The sequence below is a fragment of the Strongylocentrotus purpuratus genome, unplaced genomic scaffold, assembly GCF_000002235.5.
Source record: "Strongylocentrotus purpuratus isolate Spur 01 unplaced genomic scaffold, Spur_5.0 spur5_scaffold_9, whole genome shotgun sequence".
NCBI lineage: Eukaryota > Metazoa > Echinodermata > Echinoidea > Camarodonta > Strongylocentrotidae > Strongylocentrotus > Strongylocentrotus purpuratus.
The window spans coordinates 2302302-2319033 of record NW_022145615.1 but is presented as its reverse complement, the minus strand read 5'-3'; the positions used below and the strand labels follow the sequence as shown (position 1 = coordinate 2319033).

The following is a 16732-nucleotide window of genomic DNA, read 5'->3' as shown; positions in this document are numbered from 1 at the left end:
TTTGCTGCATGATAATTCATTTATTCATTCATTCATTCATTCATTCATTCATTTTGTTTATTGAATCAAAATTCCTTGTAAAAATAGTCAGGAGACTGATGCAAACAGAAAATACAAAATTGAAATGTTCAAAAAGATAAAGAAAAATTACAAAAACATCAACATGGAAAAGAAACAAAAAAATAGTTCAAGGAAAGAATAACAATGATAATAATGGAAACTTTAATTCAGTTCAGTTCAGTTTATTGAATTCCATCTTTAAAAACATGTTTACAAAGTAAAAACATGCCATTTCATGTACAATATAATACATAAATTGGGATAGTATATACATGTGAAATGAATTGATACAAAACAGAATAAGGCACAGCTGTAAAAAAAACCAAGAACAGGTTTTGTCTGGACAGCTTTCTATCAAATTAGATATAATAAACATAGTAAGAAAACAAGTAGCAAGTACAGTTTCGGATAGTATCATTCAAAAATTGCAAACAACCGGCACAAACCCAGTACATGAAATACAACATGGTAGGATGAAAAAGTCAGAAGATAGCAAAGGGGAAGAAAGAAAGAGAGAGAGAGAGAGAGAGAAAGAGAGAGGAGTAACAAGCTAGATAAATACATTCAGTGAGAGTCATGCGCAATCAAGAAACTTTTGAGATTACTTCAGTATATTGCACTTCATACATAATATAAATCAAATTTAATTTACTTAATTTTCTCATAGATTTTGACATTTACATTTTAAACACAATTAACAGAAATGGATATATAAAACACAAAGTGATGATGATAATACTGGATATACATGTATTACAAAACAAACAGATCTACTAGCAAACATGAAGAAAGTTGGAAAGTAAGAAATTAAATGGGAAGCTGGAGAAGAGCTAAAGAAAACTAGATGGAACTTCGACTGCGCGCAGTCGAAAATGATGCCTCCGTCATAGAGCAATTTTACAAACCAAAACAGAAGAAATTTTTCAAATTCAAGTTCAATTGTAATCCATTAAGAGGTTCTCAGAATATCGGGATTACAAGCAATTTCTCATATACATATATGACCCTTTGATCTTTGACCTGATGACCCTAAAATCTACTCAGTTCATTGGCTCTGCAAGATGTCCTGAGTTAAATAGTAATCCATCTGTCATTTCTAATGAGAATGCGTTCACAAGTTATTTTTGGATACATAATGAGCCCATGACCTTTGACCTCATGACCCATGAATCTACTCAGTTCATTGGCTCTGCAAGATACATACATGATCGAAATTTGGCAGGAATCCATCAATCTGTTCTAATGAGAATGCGATCACAAGCTATTTTTGCATACATAATGAGCCCTGTGACCTTTGACCTTTGACCTCGTGACCCCAAAATCTATTCAGTTCATCGGCTCTGCAAGATACATACATGACCAAAGTTTGGCAGGAATCCATCGATCGGTTCTTGAGATAATGCGATCACGAGCTCTTTTTGCATACCTAATGAGCCCTGTGACCTGTGACCTTTGACCTTGTGACCCCAAAATCTAATCAGTTCATCGGCTCTGCAAGATACATACAAGACCAAAGTTTGGCAGGAATCCATCAATCGGTTCTTCAGATAACGCCATCACGAGCTGTTTTTGCATACATAATGAGCCCTGTGACCTTTGACCTTTGACCTCGTGACCCCAAAATCTAATCAGTTCATCGGCTCTGCAAGTAACATACATGACCAAAGTTTGGCAGGAATCCATCAATCGGTTCTTCAGATAACGCGATCACGAGAACGGGACGTACGGACGGACGGACGGACAACCCGAAAACATAATGCCTCCGGCTACTTCGTAACGGAGGCATAAAAAATAACAAAATCAAAAGCTGTGTCTCATTCTGGCATTATTGTACTATAATATAGATGCTATAAAGTAAAGGGTTGAAATGGGTGCACTGGATACACATGAAACGAAGCGCATGTTTTTGGATTTGTTAAATTTCATCACTCTGTGTTTTAGTATAAATGCCGGAGCTCAAGACAGGGACACCAAAGTCCATCAGGGAACGGATATACGACTTGTAGATGGTTACAAGATCATGCTCGTTGACTCCAGATTTCTTGAGAACACACAGAATGTACAGTCTCCGCGCAGCCTGTGAGATCATCTGTTGAACCCGATTTTTCCATTTCAGATCTGATTGGATCGTGACACCAAAGAGTGTCAGAAAATCAACACGTTCAAGATGAACATCTGGGCCCTGTCTTACAAAGAGTTGATATCAATCGTAACTTCTTTGCGATTGATATCAATCGTAACTATGTACATAAGAGATAGGAGACTGCAAACTTGCGATTGATTGGAGGACTTGCGATTGATTTGGATCAATCGTAACTGCAATGATGATGTCCAACTAGGGAAGAGGATTCTTCAAGAAAGACACTTGCATGGCCTTAAATTTTCGGGGCTTTGGCGTCACATCATTAGTGGCCCACCATTAACAATATTAATAGGCATTTACACTTTACATTTACACTGGGGTGAGGGCATGGGTTAGGGTGAACATCCCCGGCGAGAAGCAAGAGAGATATTTTCAATGTCGCACATGAGTTACTATGATACATAATGCATTTTCCAACATAGGCTCCTACTTGTATTTGACATGTCCTCCTGACAACCAGGCATTCTTCTTACAAAAGGTGAACCAAATCCCTTTAGAGTCAGGATCAGGTGGACAGACAATGAATGGCAATAAGGCAAACAAAATAAGAATGTGCAGCTTCATTGTGATCATGGAGCTGCTGCAACATTCCATTCAAATCTGGTCTAGAGTACTCACATGCTTTAAGCCCCAGTCCCATATAAAGCCGGACCAGCACGGACGAGCACGGACCACTCCGGACCATCCCGGACCATGGTCTGGGGTGATCCGGGATGGTCCGGGATGTTTTGTTAAAAAAAGTGTGATGCTTTAAAAGCTACAGTCCCATATACGTCCCGGACCGTCCCGGACCATCCCGGACCCCATCCGGGGTGATCCGGGATTCGGTCCGTGTTGACACCGTGTTGGCACCGGGGTGGTCCTGGATGGTCCTGGATGGTCCTGGGCGGTCAATAACTCACTCCCGGACTGCCACGGATCAACACGGACCGCCCCGGCGCCACTACGGATGACCCCGGACCCAGCACGGTGGCTACACGGATCACCCCGGATCAAACTATTGTCCCGGATCACCCCGGCAGTTTTTGACCGTCAAAAACATCCGGGGTCGACTCCCGGACCGCCCAGGACCATCCAGGACCATCCAGGACCATCCAGGACCATCCAGGACCACCCCGGTGCCAACACGGTGTCAACACGGACCGAATCCCGGATCACCCCGGATGGGGTCCGGGATGGTCCGGGACGGTCCGGGACGTATATGGGACTGTAGCTTTAATGAAGTACATGTGTTAAGATGTCTACCATACTTATATATATATATAAAACACACAGCAAGGAAGCCCTAAAACAAGATTGAAAAAAGATCATCCAAACAGCAACAGAATTGCTCAACCTCAGTCTAGTTGAATCTATGGCACATAATAACTTGACACTTGAAAAACAAAACTCATCCAATAAGAAGAAACAGTAAATTCAGATTAATTCAGAGAAGGTTGTGGAAGCTGCCTCTCGGCACTAAGCCTATTCTCCATTCACTGAGCTCCTCAACGTACTCTTGTGTGGAACTTTGCTAGGTTTTAGGCAATACTTCCACCAAACTCAAGTCCTCAACATACTTCCATCGGTATGTTGCCGTTCAGGCAGCATCGTTTACAAGGGCAAGGAATAGGATTGGTCCCAACTTTGTACCCTGAGGTACATCGCATGTGAGGCTCTTTGGGCTTGATGCCAGCCCCTGATGACAGTCAGAAAGAAAACTACAAACAGTGGGCAGTATTGAAGCATCAAGTCCTAGTTGGATCAACTTCTCAATAACCTTGGAGTGATTGTCAAGAACAAATGCTTTGGTGAAATCAGTAGTCCAAATGTTGGCATGACATCCTCATTGCTCAAGATTTATGTACAGTGTAGATGACACCCAACATAGATACAAGGTAGTGGTTGACAGAATTTCCTTTTATATTGCCGAACTGCAACGGATCGATTTGGGGTTTAAGATCACCCATAAGCCAGTTGGCAAGAAAGTAAGTCAATTAAGTAATGTAATGTTGTAAAGCGCTGTGATACACATGTATGTCTGTAAGAGCGCTATATAAATGCCAATATTATTATTATTATTATTATTAAAGCTCTCAAAAACTCTGGTAAGAACAGACGTGATAGAGATAGGTCAAAGCTGTTCAAAACCTGTACACAGGGGGACTTCGGAATCGCTGTAACAGATGCACACTTCCACTTCCTGGGGAGATACCTCTTCTTCAGGCACTCAAGAAAATATCTTATGTTTTCCATCAGTATTACTATTATTTCAATAATTGTCTTTTGTTTCTTCAGGTATACTGGCAGTGATGAGGAGTCCAACATGGCCATAATTGAAGTCAAAATGATATCTGGCTTCTACCCTGACAAAGAATCACTTCGATTACTACAGAAGCAACACAAGCCTCTTCAACGCTATGAGGTGGATAACAAGAACATCTATTTCTACTTCAATGAGGTAAGATTTGTAATCAGCATGTTTGTATATTTAGGTTTCTTCATTTCTTTCTTTCTTCTATTTATAATGTATACTATGTATTTGTGTATTCAGACGTACCCATTACAAGCGTTGCTTACCGGGATTCACGCCTTCTTCCTTGTAATACAAGTTCTTAAATTATATTTGTGTTAATTCCTACGTATAATTGTATTGTTTGAACAGATGTCAAATATGTTGTCAAATTGAATGGAAGAAAAATAAAAGTTCATTTGAAGTGATGTGAGCATGTTTGTAAGAGAACTTAGTATACTTGTGGGGAAGTCAGTGTTGAAGTGAATACAAAGTGAAGTAGTTATCAATATATGTAAATCTGAGAATATTATTGTCTTGCCACATGATTTTCTTCACTTAAGCAGGAATACATGGTTCTACAGTATCTGTTGCTGTTATTTTTAGACAAACAGTAATACAAGAAATCTATTATACACCGTATGTAAACAAGCAATCAAGTTGAACTTGAACTTTGCTTTTCTCTTTCCTACACCCACACATACACAATCACGTAGCTGACCAATGAGGATACCTGCTTAGTGTTCTCCATCATCAAGGAGATAGATGTTGAGGATGCCAAACCGGGAGTAGTACAAGTCTTTGACTACTACGATAAGGGTGAGTACAAGACAAGGTCAGGTGAATAAGTTCTGTTTGGATTACCAAAGTGAGATGAATATGTCCAGGTTTTAGGTAATTATAAGGTCAGTTTACATGAAATGCTCTTTCAGTAGCCTGTTTGAACGATCATATCCGGCTTTGGGCATCTGAGGATTTTCTCTTCTATTGTGGTGTGTGAAGTGTACATGCAATTACTTGATCTAAGAAGAAAATATAGTAGTTCAGAAGTAAAAGATCCCTTACATAACTTAACAAATACAATGCTCATAGAATTATGACACAACTATGGATGATAGCACCAGCTTTTGACACCATGTAAGTTGAGATCCGAAAATGATGCCACTAAAGAACACACTCTGAATGATAAGTTTGAGGCATACCTGTTATTATTCTTCCATAGTCATCATCAATAGTGATCTGTCAGTTTATGACAGGTTTAGTGACCCAATCAGAATTCTATATCAAGTGACTCTCCATGCAAGTACTTCGGTCTTGAGCCATCCATTTCAGCATTTCATATCCTGTTGCTCCAAATTCTGTGATTAAATCATCTAGAAAGCCTTCACGAGGTCTTCCCCTCTTCTTCTTTCCATGTAGACGACGTCTTCTATGACTCTGATCTATGACTCTCCATAGTATATGGCGTAATATAACATGGTGTCAGGAGTGGGATTGAGATGAAGTCAAATCTCTACGTCCTTCCCCTTTGAATTCTTATTTTCTTTTTCCCATTTATTACATCTTCTAACAGAGATCAATGTAAAGCAGCTCTACGACATCACCTGCCAGGATGCTCCTCCTTCTTGGGATGCCTCCCTTCTCTACACCATCCCGGTCAAACCATCCGAGGGCGAGTCCTTCGGTAACGCCGGTGACATGAGACCCTTGCCCTTTGTCCTGGCCGCCCTAAGGAGGGTGGATGGACTGGTATTCATCGACCCTCCAGAGGGCTCCGAGGGGGCGGGTACCGGTGGTGGAGCAGGTGGTAGTGATGTAGACGGTGGAGAGGAGAACGTACAGGTGGATGAGGTCGATCCGATGGATGTGGCTCGGGAACTTGGACCTCCCGATGGTAAGTATACTTGCACTTTTATTCATTTTTTTTTATTTGCCTCATCAGAGGATTTATTAAGTATACATGGTTTACATTCATCACAAAAGCATCATAATTGTCATAACAAAAGAATTGAACCTTTTTAAAAAAAAAAATTGGAGCAACGTTTCTTTTGTCTATTTTTGTCATATTCCGATCGACAATCAATTTTTAAATGGTCCAAAAAGCTTTATTTCGGAATAAAGTACAAAGATTTTCACAATCTATTTTGAGCAAGTGTTGGATACTGAACATGAATATCTTTACTTGGTTTATATCTCGTAATATTTCTTCCAGGTGTTTAATGAAGGACTCATTTAGTTTGCATTCAATAAATTTGTGATTGATACTTTTATTCATAATGACACATATTTGTATTATTATCCATTGGTGTTTGTTCATTTCAAAGACTTTAGAATACTCGTACATGACATACTTATAGAGGAAGTTTTCATGTATTTGATAGAAATTTTGTTAATAGGGAAAGAAATGGAGAAACCAAGACTAGAACTAGTAGTGTGTTAACAATTTTCTAAAAGAGAATGTAAGAGAATTTTCCTATCAGTACTCCAATAAGTATTGTTGCAGCGCCATCTGTTGGAGCCTTCCGTTATTGACTGAAGACGGTTGGTGACAGTGGCAAGTCTTCCTCCATCCTATACACAAGCTTGTAAATATTTGTAAATAAACTGTATTATAATGTAAATAGCACTTGAATGGACGTAAATTGCGGTTAACACATACACACACACACACACACACACATAGTTTGCAAGAATCTTCAGTCAATTGAAGGAGGCAGACTTAATCAGAAGAAGAAGAAGAAGTCAGTTCCTAGATACTCATGCTTATTTGTTATGACAGGATTAACAAATAAAACTCACCTCAAGATGGGTCCAAATATGCATAATGTGATTACATGACTTCTTGTGTTCAAAATTTAGTTTTTGACTTAACGAAAGAAGAACTTTTTTCTTTTATGTAGATGAAATAGAAAATACATCCCTAATTTAGGAATACCTTTAGTTTATATTTTCATATGGACACAAGAATGAGGTTGAGTTCTCCATATTTCTACCAGTCATTCTATCATTTTGTTGTCAGTGTACATCCTGTGTCCTGCCGGTCAGAAGTTTGTGGATGGACTGAAGAGATGCATTCGTAAGTTGATAGAATCTTGAAATGGGAAGGAGGGGATAATTGAGTTTTGTAGATGTATATCATATATCTGTAAAGTTCTATTTCAGAGACAGAGAGAGAGAAAAGAAAAGAAAAGAAAAGAAAAGAAAAGAAAAGAAAAGAAAAGAAAAGAAAAGAAAAGAAAAGAAAAGAAAAGAAAAGAAAAGAAAAGAAAAGAAAAGAAAAGAAAAGAAAAGAAAAGAAAAGAAAAGAAAAAAGAAAAGAAAAGAAAAGAAAAGAAAGAAGGGAAGCTATATCAAATTTTACTACTAAAAAAGAATTATTGTAAAGTTACAAAACATTAAAAATTAAGGTTACTTAGGAGCTTCTACAAGATTTTTTCTTAAACCCTGGTACAATTTTGTAGTTATAATGCTTGACAGTTTCCTTTAAAATATTTATAGATCCATAATAAGTTATACTATTTTGTTTTTTATCTGTTTACCGTTGGTGTCTGTATCACTTTAATACTAATCTTCAGTACATGCATTTTGCAAAACAATAATGATCATCTGTATTAATTTTCATGTTGCTTCATATTATTCTGTTTTAGCAATCAATGGTTGTGAAAGCAGCCCTTGTTTAGAAGGTCAGAACTGTATCGACACCGATGCTGGACATCTCTGTGTGGGCTGCAAGCCAGGCTATCGCAAGGGAGTGGCTGATCAATGTGTTCGTAAGTTGACATTTGACCTTCGTCTGTAAACCTGTCACGATATTTGAAATATTTGTATGATGGTACTTAGTTTTTTGTTGTTATTCATATTTTTAAAAATTCCAATGCAATTAATTTGAACATCTGTTAGTGGTGTGATATGAAATGATAGGGTTATATTTCTTTACCAGTAACAACAGACATTACATTACAATAATAATCAAGGATATCGTGAAGAAAACAAGCAAAAAGAATAGTAAAATGGAATCAGTAAATGGTATATTTGTGGGCTTAGAAACACCTCTATGAAGCGCCCTATAAATGTAATTTTTATACTTTTAATTATTATAAGTGTGAGTCATATCTGGCCCCATGTTTATATTAAGAGTTATGCAAAATAAAGCAATGTCTTGCTCATGTTTAGTAAATTTTTCTTGAGGTATCTTATGGTATTAGAACTTATTCATCCTTTTCAAGTGTTCAGGCTGCCTGTTTTCCGTTTTCCAATCTCAAATATTTTGATTTCTTTTTCTTTCTGTGCCTAGGTATGCCTGATCCAGGCTTGAATCAGATTCTATGTGGACCTGGACAGGAGTACATTAACGGGGGCTGTACCAGTGAGTTCATTCGTAGCTTTGAACAAGTGGAGGGGATGATATCTCTGAATAATGTGTTATGGATCACTCTTTGTATACTTGTAATATGATGTGTGGGTTCAACAAACTAAAATTGTCTAAATAGCGCATCTTAAAAAGACAGTGACTTTGGTTTCTGTATTTAAGTATGTGTCACTAATCAAGACAGTACTATTATGTCAGTTTTAAATCCTAGTATGATGCCCTCTCAAGCAGACCTATAGTGCTTGAAGAATGAATATCTTGAGACGGGACTTATAACAATAACATTATTTCATGCTGTATTGTGTTGTACCAGCTGTTGACCAGTGTGTGGATAACCCTTGTCCCGTTGATGCCCGGTGCAGGAGTACTGCCTTTGGACACACCTGTGAGCCAGTGGTTTGTCCACCAGGAAGAAGACTGACCAATGACCTCCAGTGTGTTGGTAAGTCCAATAATTGAGATGGTGGGACAATTGAGATTCAAAAGGGTATCATGAGCATTTCGCCTGGTTAATAAATAATCATAATAATAATAGGCATTAATTTATATAGTGCTGTCTATCTAGACGTTTCTATTCCGAGGCGCACAAATTAATTATTACTTTTGCTTTAGCCTAGCTGCCATTACAGCACTCTAGCATTTCAAGGAATTAATTCCTGCCAGGTACCCATTTACCTCACCTGGGTCAAGTGTTGCAAATGAAGATTAATGCCTTGCCAAAGGACATTAGTGCCGTATCGGGGATAGAACCACGACCTTCGAATTACAAGTCAAGTGCCTAAACCACTCAACTATGACAAAGTGGCCAAAGTCATAGTTTTATTCTCGAAATATTTTTTAAAAGATTTATTGACATGTATAAGACTTTGTAATATATATATATATATATTTTATTTGATCGCAAAAGCAATTTCATCTGTGAGATTTTCACAATTTAGAGAGGAGGGAAGAAAAGAGAGAGGGGTAGTAGTAACATGAGAGGTGCCTGATGTGAGGGGAAGGAAAACATTTATGAGGCTAGAGAAGCATCAGGAAGAATAAAAAAAGAAGAGAAGAGGGAGAGAGGGAAGATGAGGTTTATAGAGTAAAATTTGGGCTTTCTTAAATCTCAATAATCAAGTCCAACTTATCTTGTGTCATTTTTAGATATTGATGAATGTCTACGGAATCCATGTTATGAAGGCGAGGTATGCAGAAACAGAGCCTTGGGTTATGACTGTATCTGTGCTGAGGGATATGAACGGGATGCTTCTATAAACGTATGTGTCGGTAAGTACAATCAGTGTTTCAAAGAACACTTCTAAAGGTAACCTTTTTGAGATTTTCTTCAGTGTAGAGCATACAATATGTTCTGGGGAGTGTTTCACAAAGACTAAGATCGACATTAAGTTGGACTTAACTATGGCAGGCTGTTCATGCCACTAGTTCCTCTAACCATTCCTGGCATTGGTTTTTCGCAAGGGACGTTTAAAACATTGTCACAAATGTTCAGAATTTACCTCTTTTGATAGATCATTATTGAAGGAAAAAACGATTAATCTGGACCATTCATTGACTGGGGGTAATGCAATCTTCTGATTGACTTTCTTTTCTCCTTTTATTCCAGACATCAATGAATGTGAGACTGAGATTGAGCCTTGTGGAGGACCAGAGTATATATGTATGAACGATAAAGGTTCCTATCAATGCTTCTGCGTTGAAGGATATGTGATGGATAACGATGGCTACTGCATAGTAGGTAAGTCTAAATTTCATGTTTTAGATATGCTATCAAGATATTAATGGGTGTCAATAGAAAGGGGTGTTTTTGTGCTTCTAGCTTAGATTTTATTGCCCTGTGAAAGAGAGAGAGAGAGAGAGAGAGAGACATAGAGAGACATAGAGAAAGAAAGGCAAAAAAATAGCTAAATCAAACCTTTGGCCATATGATGAACAATTATTTCTTTTACATAGACCTTTTCAAAATATTTTTAAGAAAAGAACTTTTTTTCCTTTTCTATGAAATTTATAATTATGTTCACTTACAATTCTATTGAATAGATACATGATCTACATGTATGATACTTGTAGCTTGACCGCCAGGTAGTTTGAGAATTTCCACTCTCTATAACAAAATGTTTGATTGAGTCTGAAATGTTCAGACTATTCATCTGATAGTGGTAGTCTTCATGTGTCATACTCATATTAAAGCATTTTCATTTTGAGAAGGAAAATCTCTCTCTGCATGTAAGACAAGCTACATGTATCTGGTGTTATAAAATTGTATAATTTGTATGTATGATTTTTTATTTCACTGAACAATGTTTCAATATTTTATCTTTAACAATTATGATTGTGAGTACTTTCTGTGCCGTGGGCATTCTTTATAAACAGAAATGTTATTGAATATATATGCACCATCTTCATGCTGTCTGGGTGATATGTTATGCAATTGAGGTGCATATAATTGCTGTGCTCATGTGTGTGATTATAGTGATGATTTTATTTCTATGGTCATGATATTGATGATGATGATGACGACGACGACGACGACGGTGTTGATAAGTGATGTTGATTATGATGATGATGATGATGATGACAATGGTGTTGATCAGTGATGTTAATGGTGATGAAGATTGTCGTGATGATTAAGAGAAGGAGAATGATGATGATGATGATGATGATGATGATGACGATGATGATGGAGATTTTGGAGAGAGATGTTGATAGAGATTGTGATGGTAACATCTTTTGGTGTTGATGAAAGCTAAAACTGGCTAAGATTATCAAATACATGTACAAAAAATGGCTTTGATCAAACAATACCTCAGGTAACTAGAGGTACCTGGAGAGTTCTGACTCAGGAGCACTGAATTTTGGGTGAGTAATCTGTTAAGTAATTATTCTAGATCTCACCCTGTGGTCTACTCTAGCTTTTCTACTATCCAAGTTCAGTCAGTGTAGTCTAATTATTATGTCAGCAATTTTGTGTGTGTTAATATCCACATTCACTTTCTTTTGATGCTCTTTGGGGCTTCTGCAGTGTACATGTTGTAGTATTGTAGCTCTAATGGAAGGTCCAATGTCAAATTTGCTCCAAAGAAGCCCTATGCTTACTGACAGGAGGCTTTCCCAGCAGGATGTATGTCTTTACTACCGGTAAATACCGGTAGTGGAAACTCGTTATAAAGAGATCCTTGGGACCAAGGAAATTACCTTGTTACATCAGGAATCTTGTTATATTTGGGTAAAAAAAAAAAAAAAACAGCTGGGACCAGCAAAATCACCTTTTTATATAACAGATTAGTGCTGTAACATCACAGATATCTCCAATTCCATTTAACCGCCAGTCAAAATCGGACGGTTTTCGGTTAAACGATTTATATAAAAAAGCGGGAAGGACTGCGAGGTGATTTAACTGAAGGCGCCGATTTGTGCTTGTAAACTAGTCACAAATAATAGTAACAATGTCGTTTTAGAATAATGTGTAAGATCATTAATGTAAATTAAAAACAGTAGAGGACCTAGGATAGAACCTTGTGGTACACCATGTGTTAAACTTGGATGAATATATATTGATATCTATTACAAAGATTACTTTCAAACCAAGATGACGGACAAATTGGAGTGTTGTTCTAGTTTCCAAGTGGTAAGTCATCATACCGATTACTGAGCTGGGAGACATTGCCAGGCATAGTGCCAGGTGGAGGGGCATAAATCAAAACTTTAAAAAAAAAAAATTAAAAAAAAAAAATTAAAAACGGGAAAACGAAACCGTCCAATTGAAAACGGAATCCGCCATGGGCGGTCGGATACCGGACGGTTAAACGTTTGACTACAGCACTATAACAGATACCTCGTTGTATCAGAGTTCTTTATCATGAGGTTCCACTGTAGTACCGGTACTCTTAGGAAAAAAAGAAAAAGAATGATAAGTATTCCAGTGGGTCATTAGACCATATACACATGTACATTTTTGACGAGTACACTGTTTACTAATTTGACAGATTATGAGAACACATGGACAGCAGATGTATTTGTTGAATAAGATCATTTGCATTCTAAAAATTAGACCCTAATTGTAGAAATATAAGTTATACCTATGAACTCATCATGATCCTTGTGCATACTTTATTCCAAGTGCTCTGTAAGTTTAACAATTTGTATGGCAACAATTAATACTTGTCTATTTAAAAATGGAAGGTGTGGTACTATGAGGACTCTTATTGTTTTTATGTCTCGGACTGGTTCTCATCAGGAAGAGGTGTTGTGGTCTAGTGGATAAGTCACAGGACTGTAGATCACAAGGCACAGGGTTCAAATCCCAGTCACTAATGTCATTCAGCAAGATGTTAATGTACATTTGCCACTCTCTACCCAGGTGTTAAATGGGTAGCCGATGCAAATGTTCTTAGTTTGCTCAGCATTGTGAGCGTCTGTTAATTGACCCGTGGCTGAAATGCTCCCCAGGGAGTGGAAAATGTGCATACATTGTGTGCAGGAAAGCCTGAATTTGATGACCAGGATAATATGTCTGTAAAGCAGTTAGAGACATTGTTGGTGTATTAAGCGCTATAGTATTAAGCATTGTATTAATACATAGTAGCACATTGATATTTTCTCTGAAGATGTAATGCGCCATAGAAGCCTAATTATTATATAAACTCAGAATATGATTATCATTATAGGAAATGACATCAATTGTAACAGGATTTCCCGTCTCTTATTCTGGTCATTGTGTTTATGTCTGGAGTGATACCACAATGTCAATACATGTATGGGCATGATTGTTTTGGACGATCTGATTGTGAAGTCGTAGCATAACATGAATATGAAACTAAATCTGAATTGAGGTTGGGGAAGCGATTTTGGAGTTGCAAACACATTAACACAGGACATAGTTTGTAATTAATATGGGAGTGGCGGTTGTGGCAGATTTCTTTATCTACTCTCTATGATATAGATTGCACATTGTGGGTTGATTTATGTCCTAATATGTCCACGCAACAAATATATTGATTGTGTCCTGTGACTTGACAAATTTGGGCTACAACTAGTAGGAAAACGGTGGTTTGGGGTTATTGGGTTGATAGCCGTACTTCAATATATTTATCTTGATTGTTGCATTAGAAGCATTGGCTATTTCATCTTTTCCAGCCTTTGATATATCCCATTTTTCATATCCTTATTTTAAAGTGGGTATAAATCTATTTTAAGGGGGCACAGAAGATAACTGATTTTGGCTACCCGGTAAGGTTAAGAATCTATTTCTTCCCATTATAGCGATTCAATATATTACTTTAATCAAGGCTAGAATGTTGAATGTGGATTAAAACATCATCTTCCCTTTAAGCTTTTGTTTTCGTCATGGGGTAAAAAAAAGTCGGAACCTTACAAGATAAAGTTAACTTTAGAATGTGCACTTAACAATGGGCTCCTGTATTCTCACATTACCTAGTATAAAATAGAAACAAAACAGTTTCCTTGATTGTTTTTCCTTCTCTACTTCTCATTGTGCATGCAGCCTCAGTTTGAACTTTAGATAAATCAAAGTATTGAATACTTTATAGAGTGGACCAAGTTAATCCTCTTCCAAGCACCATTTTAGTATTTAGAGTAAAACACCTTGTTTGTACTTTTCAGACCAAAACATTTCTCTCTTTGAATTGCAGATTACTGTAAATCTGGTGTTTCAAAGAAATAATCTGATATACAAAGAGGAAGAAATACTGATACACTGTAGCTGTTGTATTTTTTTTTTAGATAGCTTCCTTTTTGTTTTGTATTTCTTCAGATTACCAAGTGTTAAACTTCCCTTCTTTTTAGCAATTGCTTGAACTCAACAAAACAATAAGGGTATATTTCAAGGCTCTTTGTTTATGTAATCCACTTACTTGATATTTGTGTCTGACATTACTTGAGACCTTTGTCTGATTTTGTAAAGTCTGCAACTTTGATTGTGCAATTAATCCCTTCATCAAAGCCTGCTTGTTTATTGTTGCCTGGTATTAGTATTTGTTCTTGCTGGTAATTAATGCCTTATCTCTGCAGTTACAGACCAGAGACATGTACACACAACAAGGTTCATATGCAGTGGGTGCTGACTCTCTGATAAGAGCAAAATCTTGGAAGTTCAGTTTTAGAAGATGGATGTGCTGAGAAAAATAGTCATATGTTCCTTTAAAAATAGCTGGAATATGTAACTTTGCTGAAATCATTTATACTTCTCACAACCTATTTGTTTTGATCTTACATAAAAGTAACAAATTTTCAGCTTGTCGATTCTTCCTTTATAATGATTCAAATACTAGCTTTTTTAATGGTCCAGGGCGCGACAAACCCGCTTGCCCGACGTCCCGGGGCAACCAAATTGAGCCGTCGGGCAAGTAAATCAAATTATCACTTGCCCGATTCGGGCAAGTGATACTTTTACAGTAATTTCTTAGTGTCCAAGAACTCTACCATTCACCCGTCAACTTCTTACCCGTCGTCAAAATCCAGAAGCAAAAAAGCGATCGTTCCGATTTCGAAAAAACTTCACAGACAGCTAGCCAGCTCAGCTAGCTCAGCGCGCATGCAACAGTGACACTTCAAGCCATGAATGCCGCTCCGCCTCCACGCACGGCCGGCCGTGAGCTAGCTAGAGACAGCTAGCGCGATCGTACCAGCTGCGAGCTTATTCGCGCTCTCTCTCTCTAGCTCTGCAGGCCGCACCGACAGGCCTTTGCTATTCTCTGATTGCCGATTGGTTGAATCACGCCAAATATGACGTCATTATTCTAGGGAAATGAACACGTGCGAATCGGAATGGAATAAACAACAGGGATTTTCTAGTAAGTACAAAAAGTCAAATGTTTGATATTTATTCATAATGACTGTTAATGATTGTGAACATATTATTTAAAACTCGCTGCTCATATAAATCAGATGAATGTTTTTGTCTCGTTTTCAATTTATTACTGCGGTCTCAAGATCAGAGTCCTTTTTCGCTTTAAAGTTTTGGGCAAGTGGAAATATTGTTTGGGCAAGTAAATTGAAAACCCACTTGCCCGACAGGGCAAGTGGTGAAAAAAATTCTTGTAGCACCCTGTGTGTGCATTTCTGTGTCATTTTCATCCGTCTGATTGTAATTTTGTTGATAAACCATGAATAAAATGAAATGGAATAAATTTAAAAGTTCTGTGACATCCTTAAACGTTTGGGAAAAGATAAGCGAGCTAAATTGAATTACATTGTTCAGGGAAACATTCTCATAACATGATTCATCACCATGGTTTAGCTAGATTTCACTGTACTTGGGATTTGAATCGAAAGTTCAGAGGTCATGTTGGAAAGGATATAAAATTGGCCGCAGTACCCTTTGCTAACCAAGTTCACCTTGAGTGACATTATATGTTCAGGTGTCTGTACTTTTATGGTTTCGTAACAGTGTATGTAACTATGTAACATTCAATGGTGAGAACCCGAACTGTATTGTCCTCTTTACACCTACAGTGGAAAGGGACAAAAAGTTATCATAAATTTAGAAGAGAACAATGCAAGAATATATTTATAGCTAGGAGGCAGAAAATCATTACCCGGCCCTTCCCCCTCAAAAAACAAAAAACAACAACCCAGTAACGACAGCAAAATAAAACTATATTAAACATCCAGATGGTTAAAAGTTACAGAGCATGATTTGAATATAAGTGGTAGCAATTAAACCTCTGCTCTGTCTGCAATGTTTGAGTTTAGTTCTTCCCAAACTGATATATTTCCGATAAATTGCAAAATATGATGAAAAGTTTAAGAGTGCAACTAAAAATTTATGGAATAGCTATCAATCAACTGCATTTTGGGGTTGCAGTCATGTAGTTGAGATTGGAGACCCCATCAGAAGAGCAATAGCTACTAAAAAGTACTATGTTCT

The 16732-nt window shown here is 37.4% G+C and overlaps 1 protein-coding gene across 10 annotated transcripts in view; it reads left to right on the top strand.

The window, feature by feature from the left end:
* The window catches only part of LOC757285, a 113201-nt gene that overhangs the window by 51510 nt on the left and 44959 nt on the right, over positions 1-16732 (top strand). For all 10 annotated transcript variants that reach the window (XM_030977023.1, XM_030977020.1, XM_030977021.1 and 7 more), the window contains exons 30-38: positions 4481-4643; positions 5192-5294; positions 6049-6369; positions 7495-7551; positions 8123-8245; positions 8770-8841; positions 9158-9286; positions 9991-10113; positions 10451-10582. In XM_030977023.1, the coding sequence (XP_030832883.1) occupies positions 4481-4643; positions 5192-5294; positions 6049-6369; positions 7495-7551; positions 8123-8245; positions 8770-8841; positions 9158-9286; positions 9991-10113; positions 10451-10582 (1223 nt within the window). The remainder of the gene's footprint in view (positions 1-4480; positions 4644-5191; positions 5295-6048; positions 6370-7494; positions 7552-8122; positions 8246-8769; positions 8842-9157; positions 9287-9990; positions 10114-10450; positions 10583-16732) is intronic.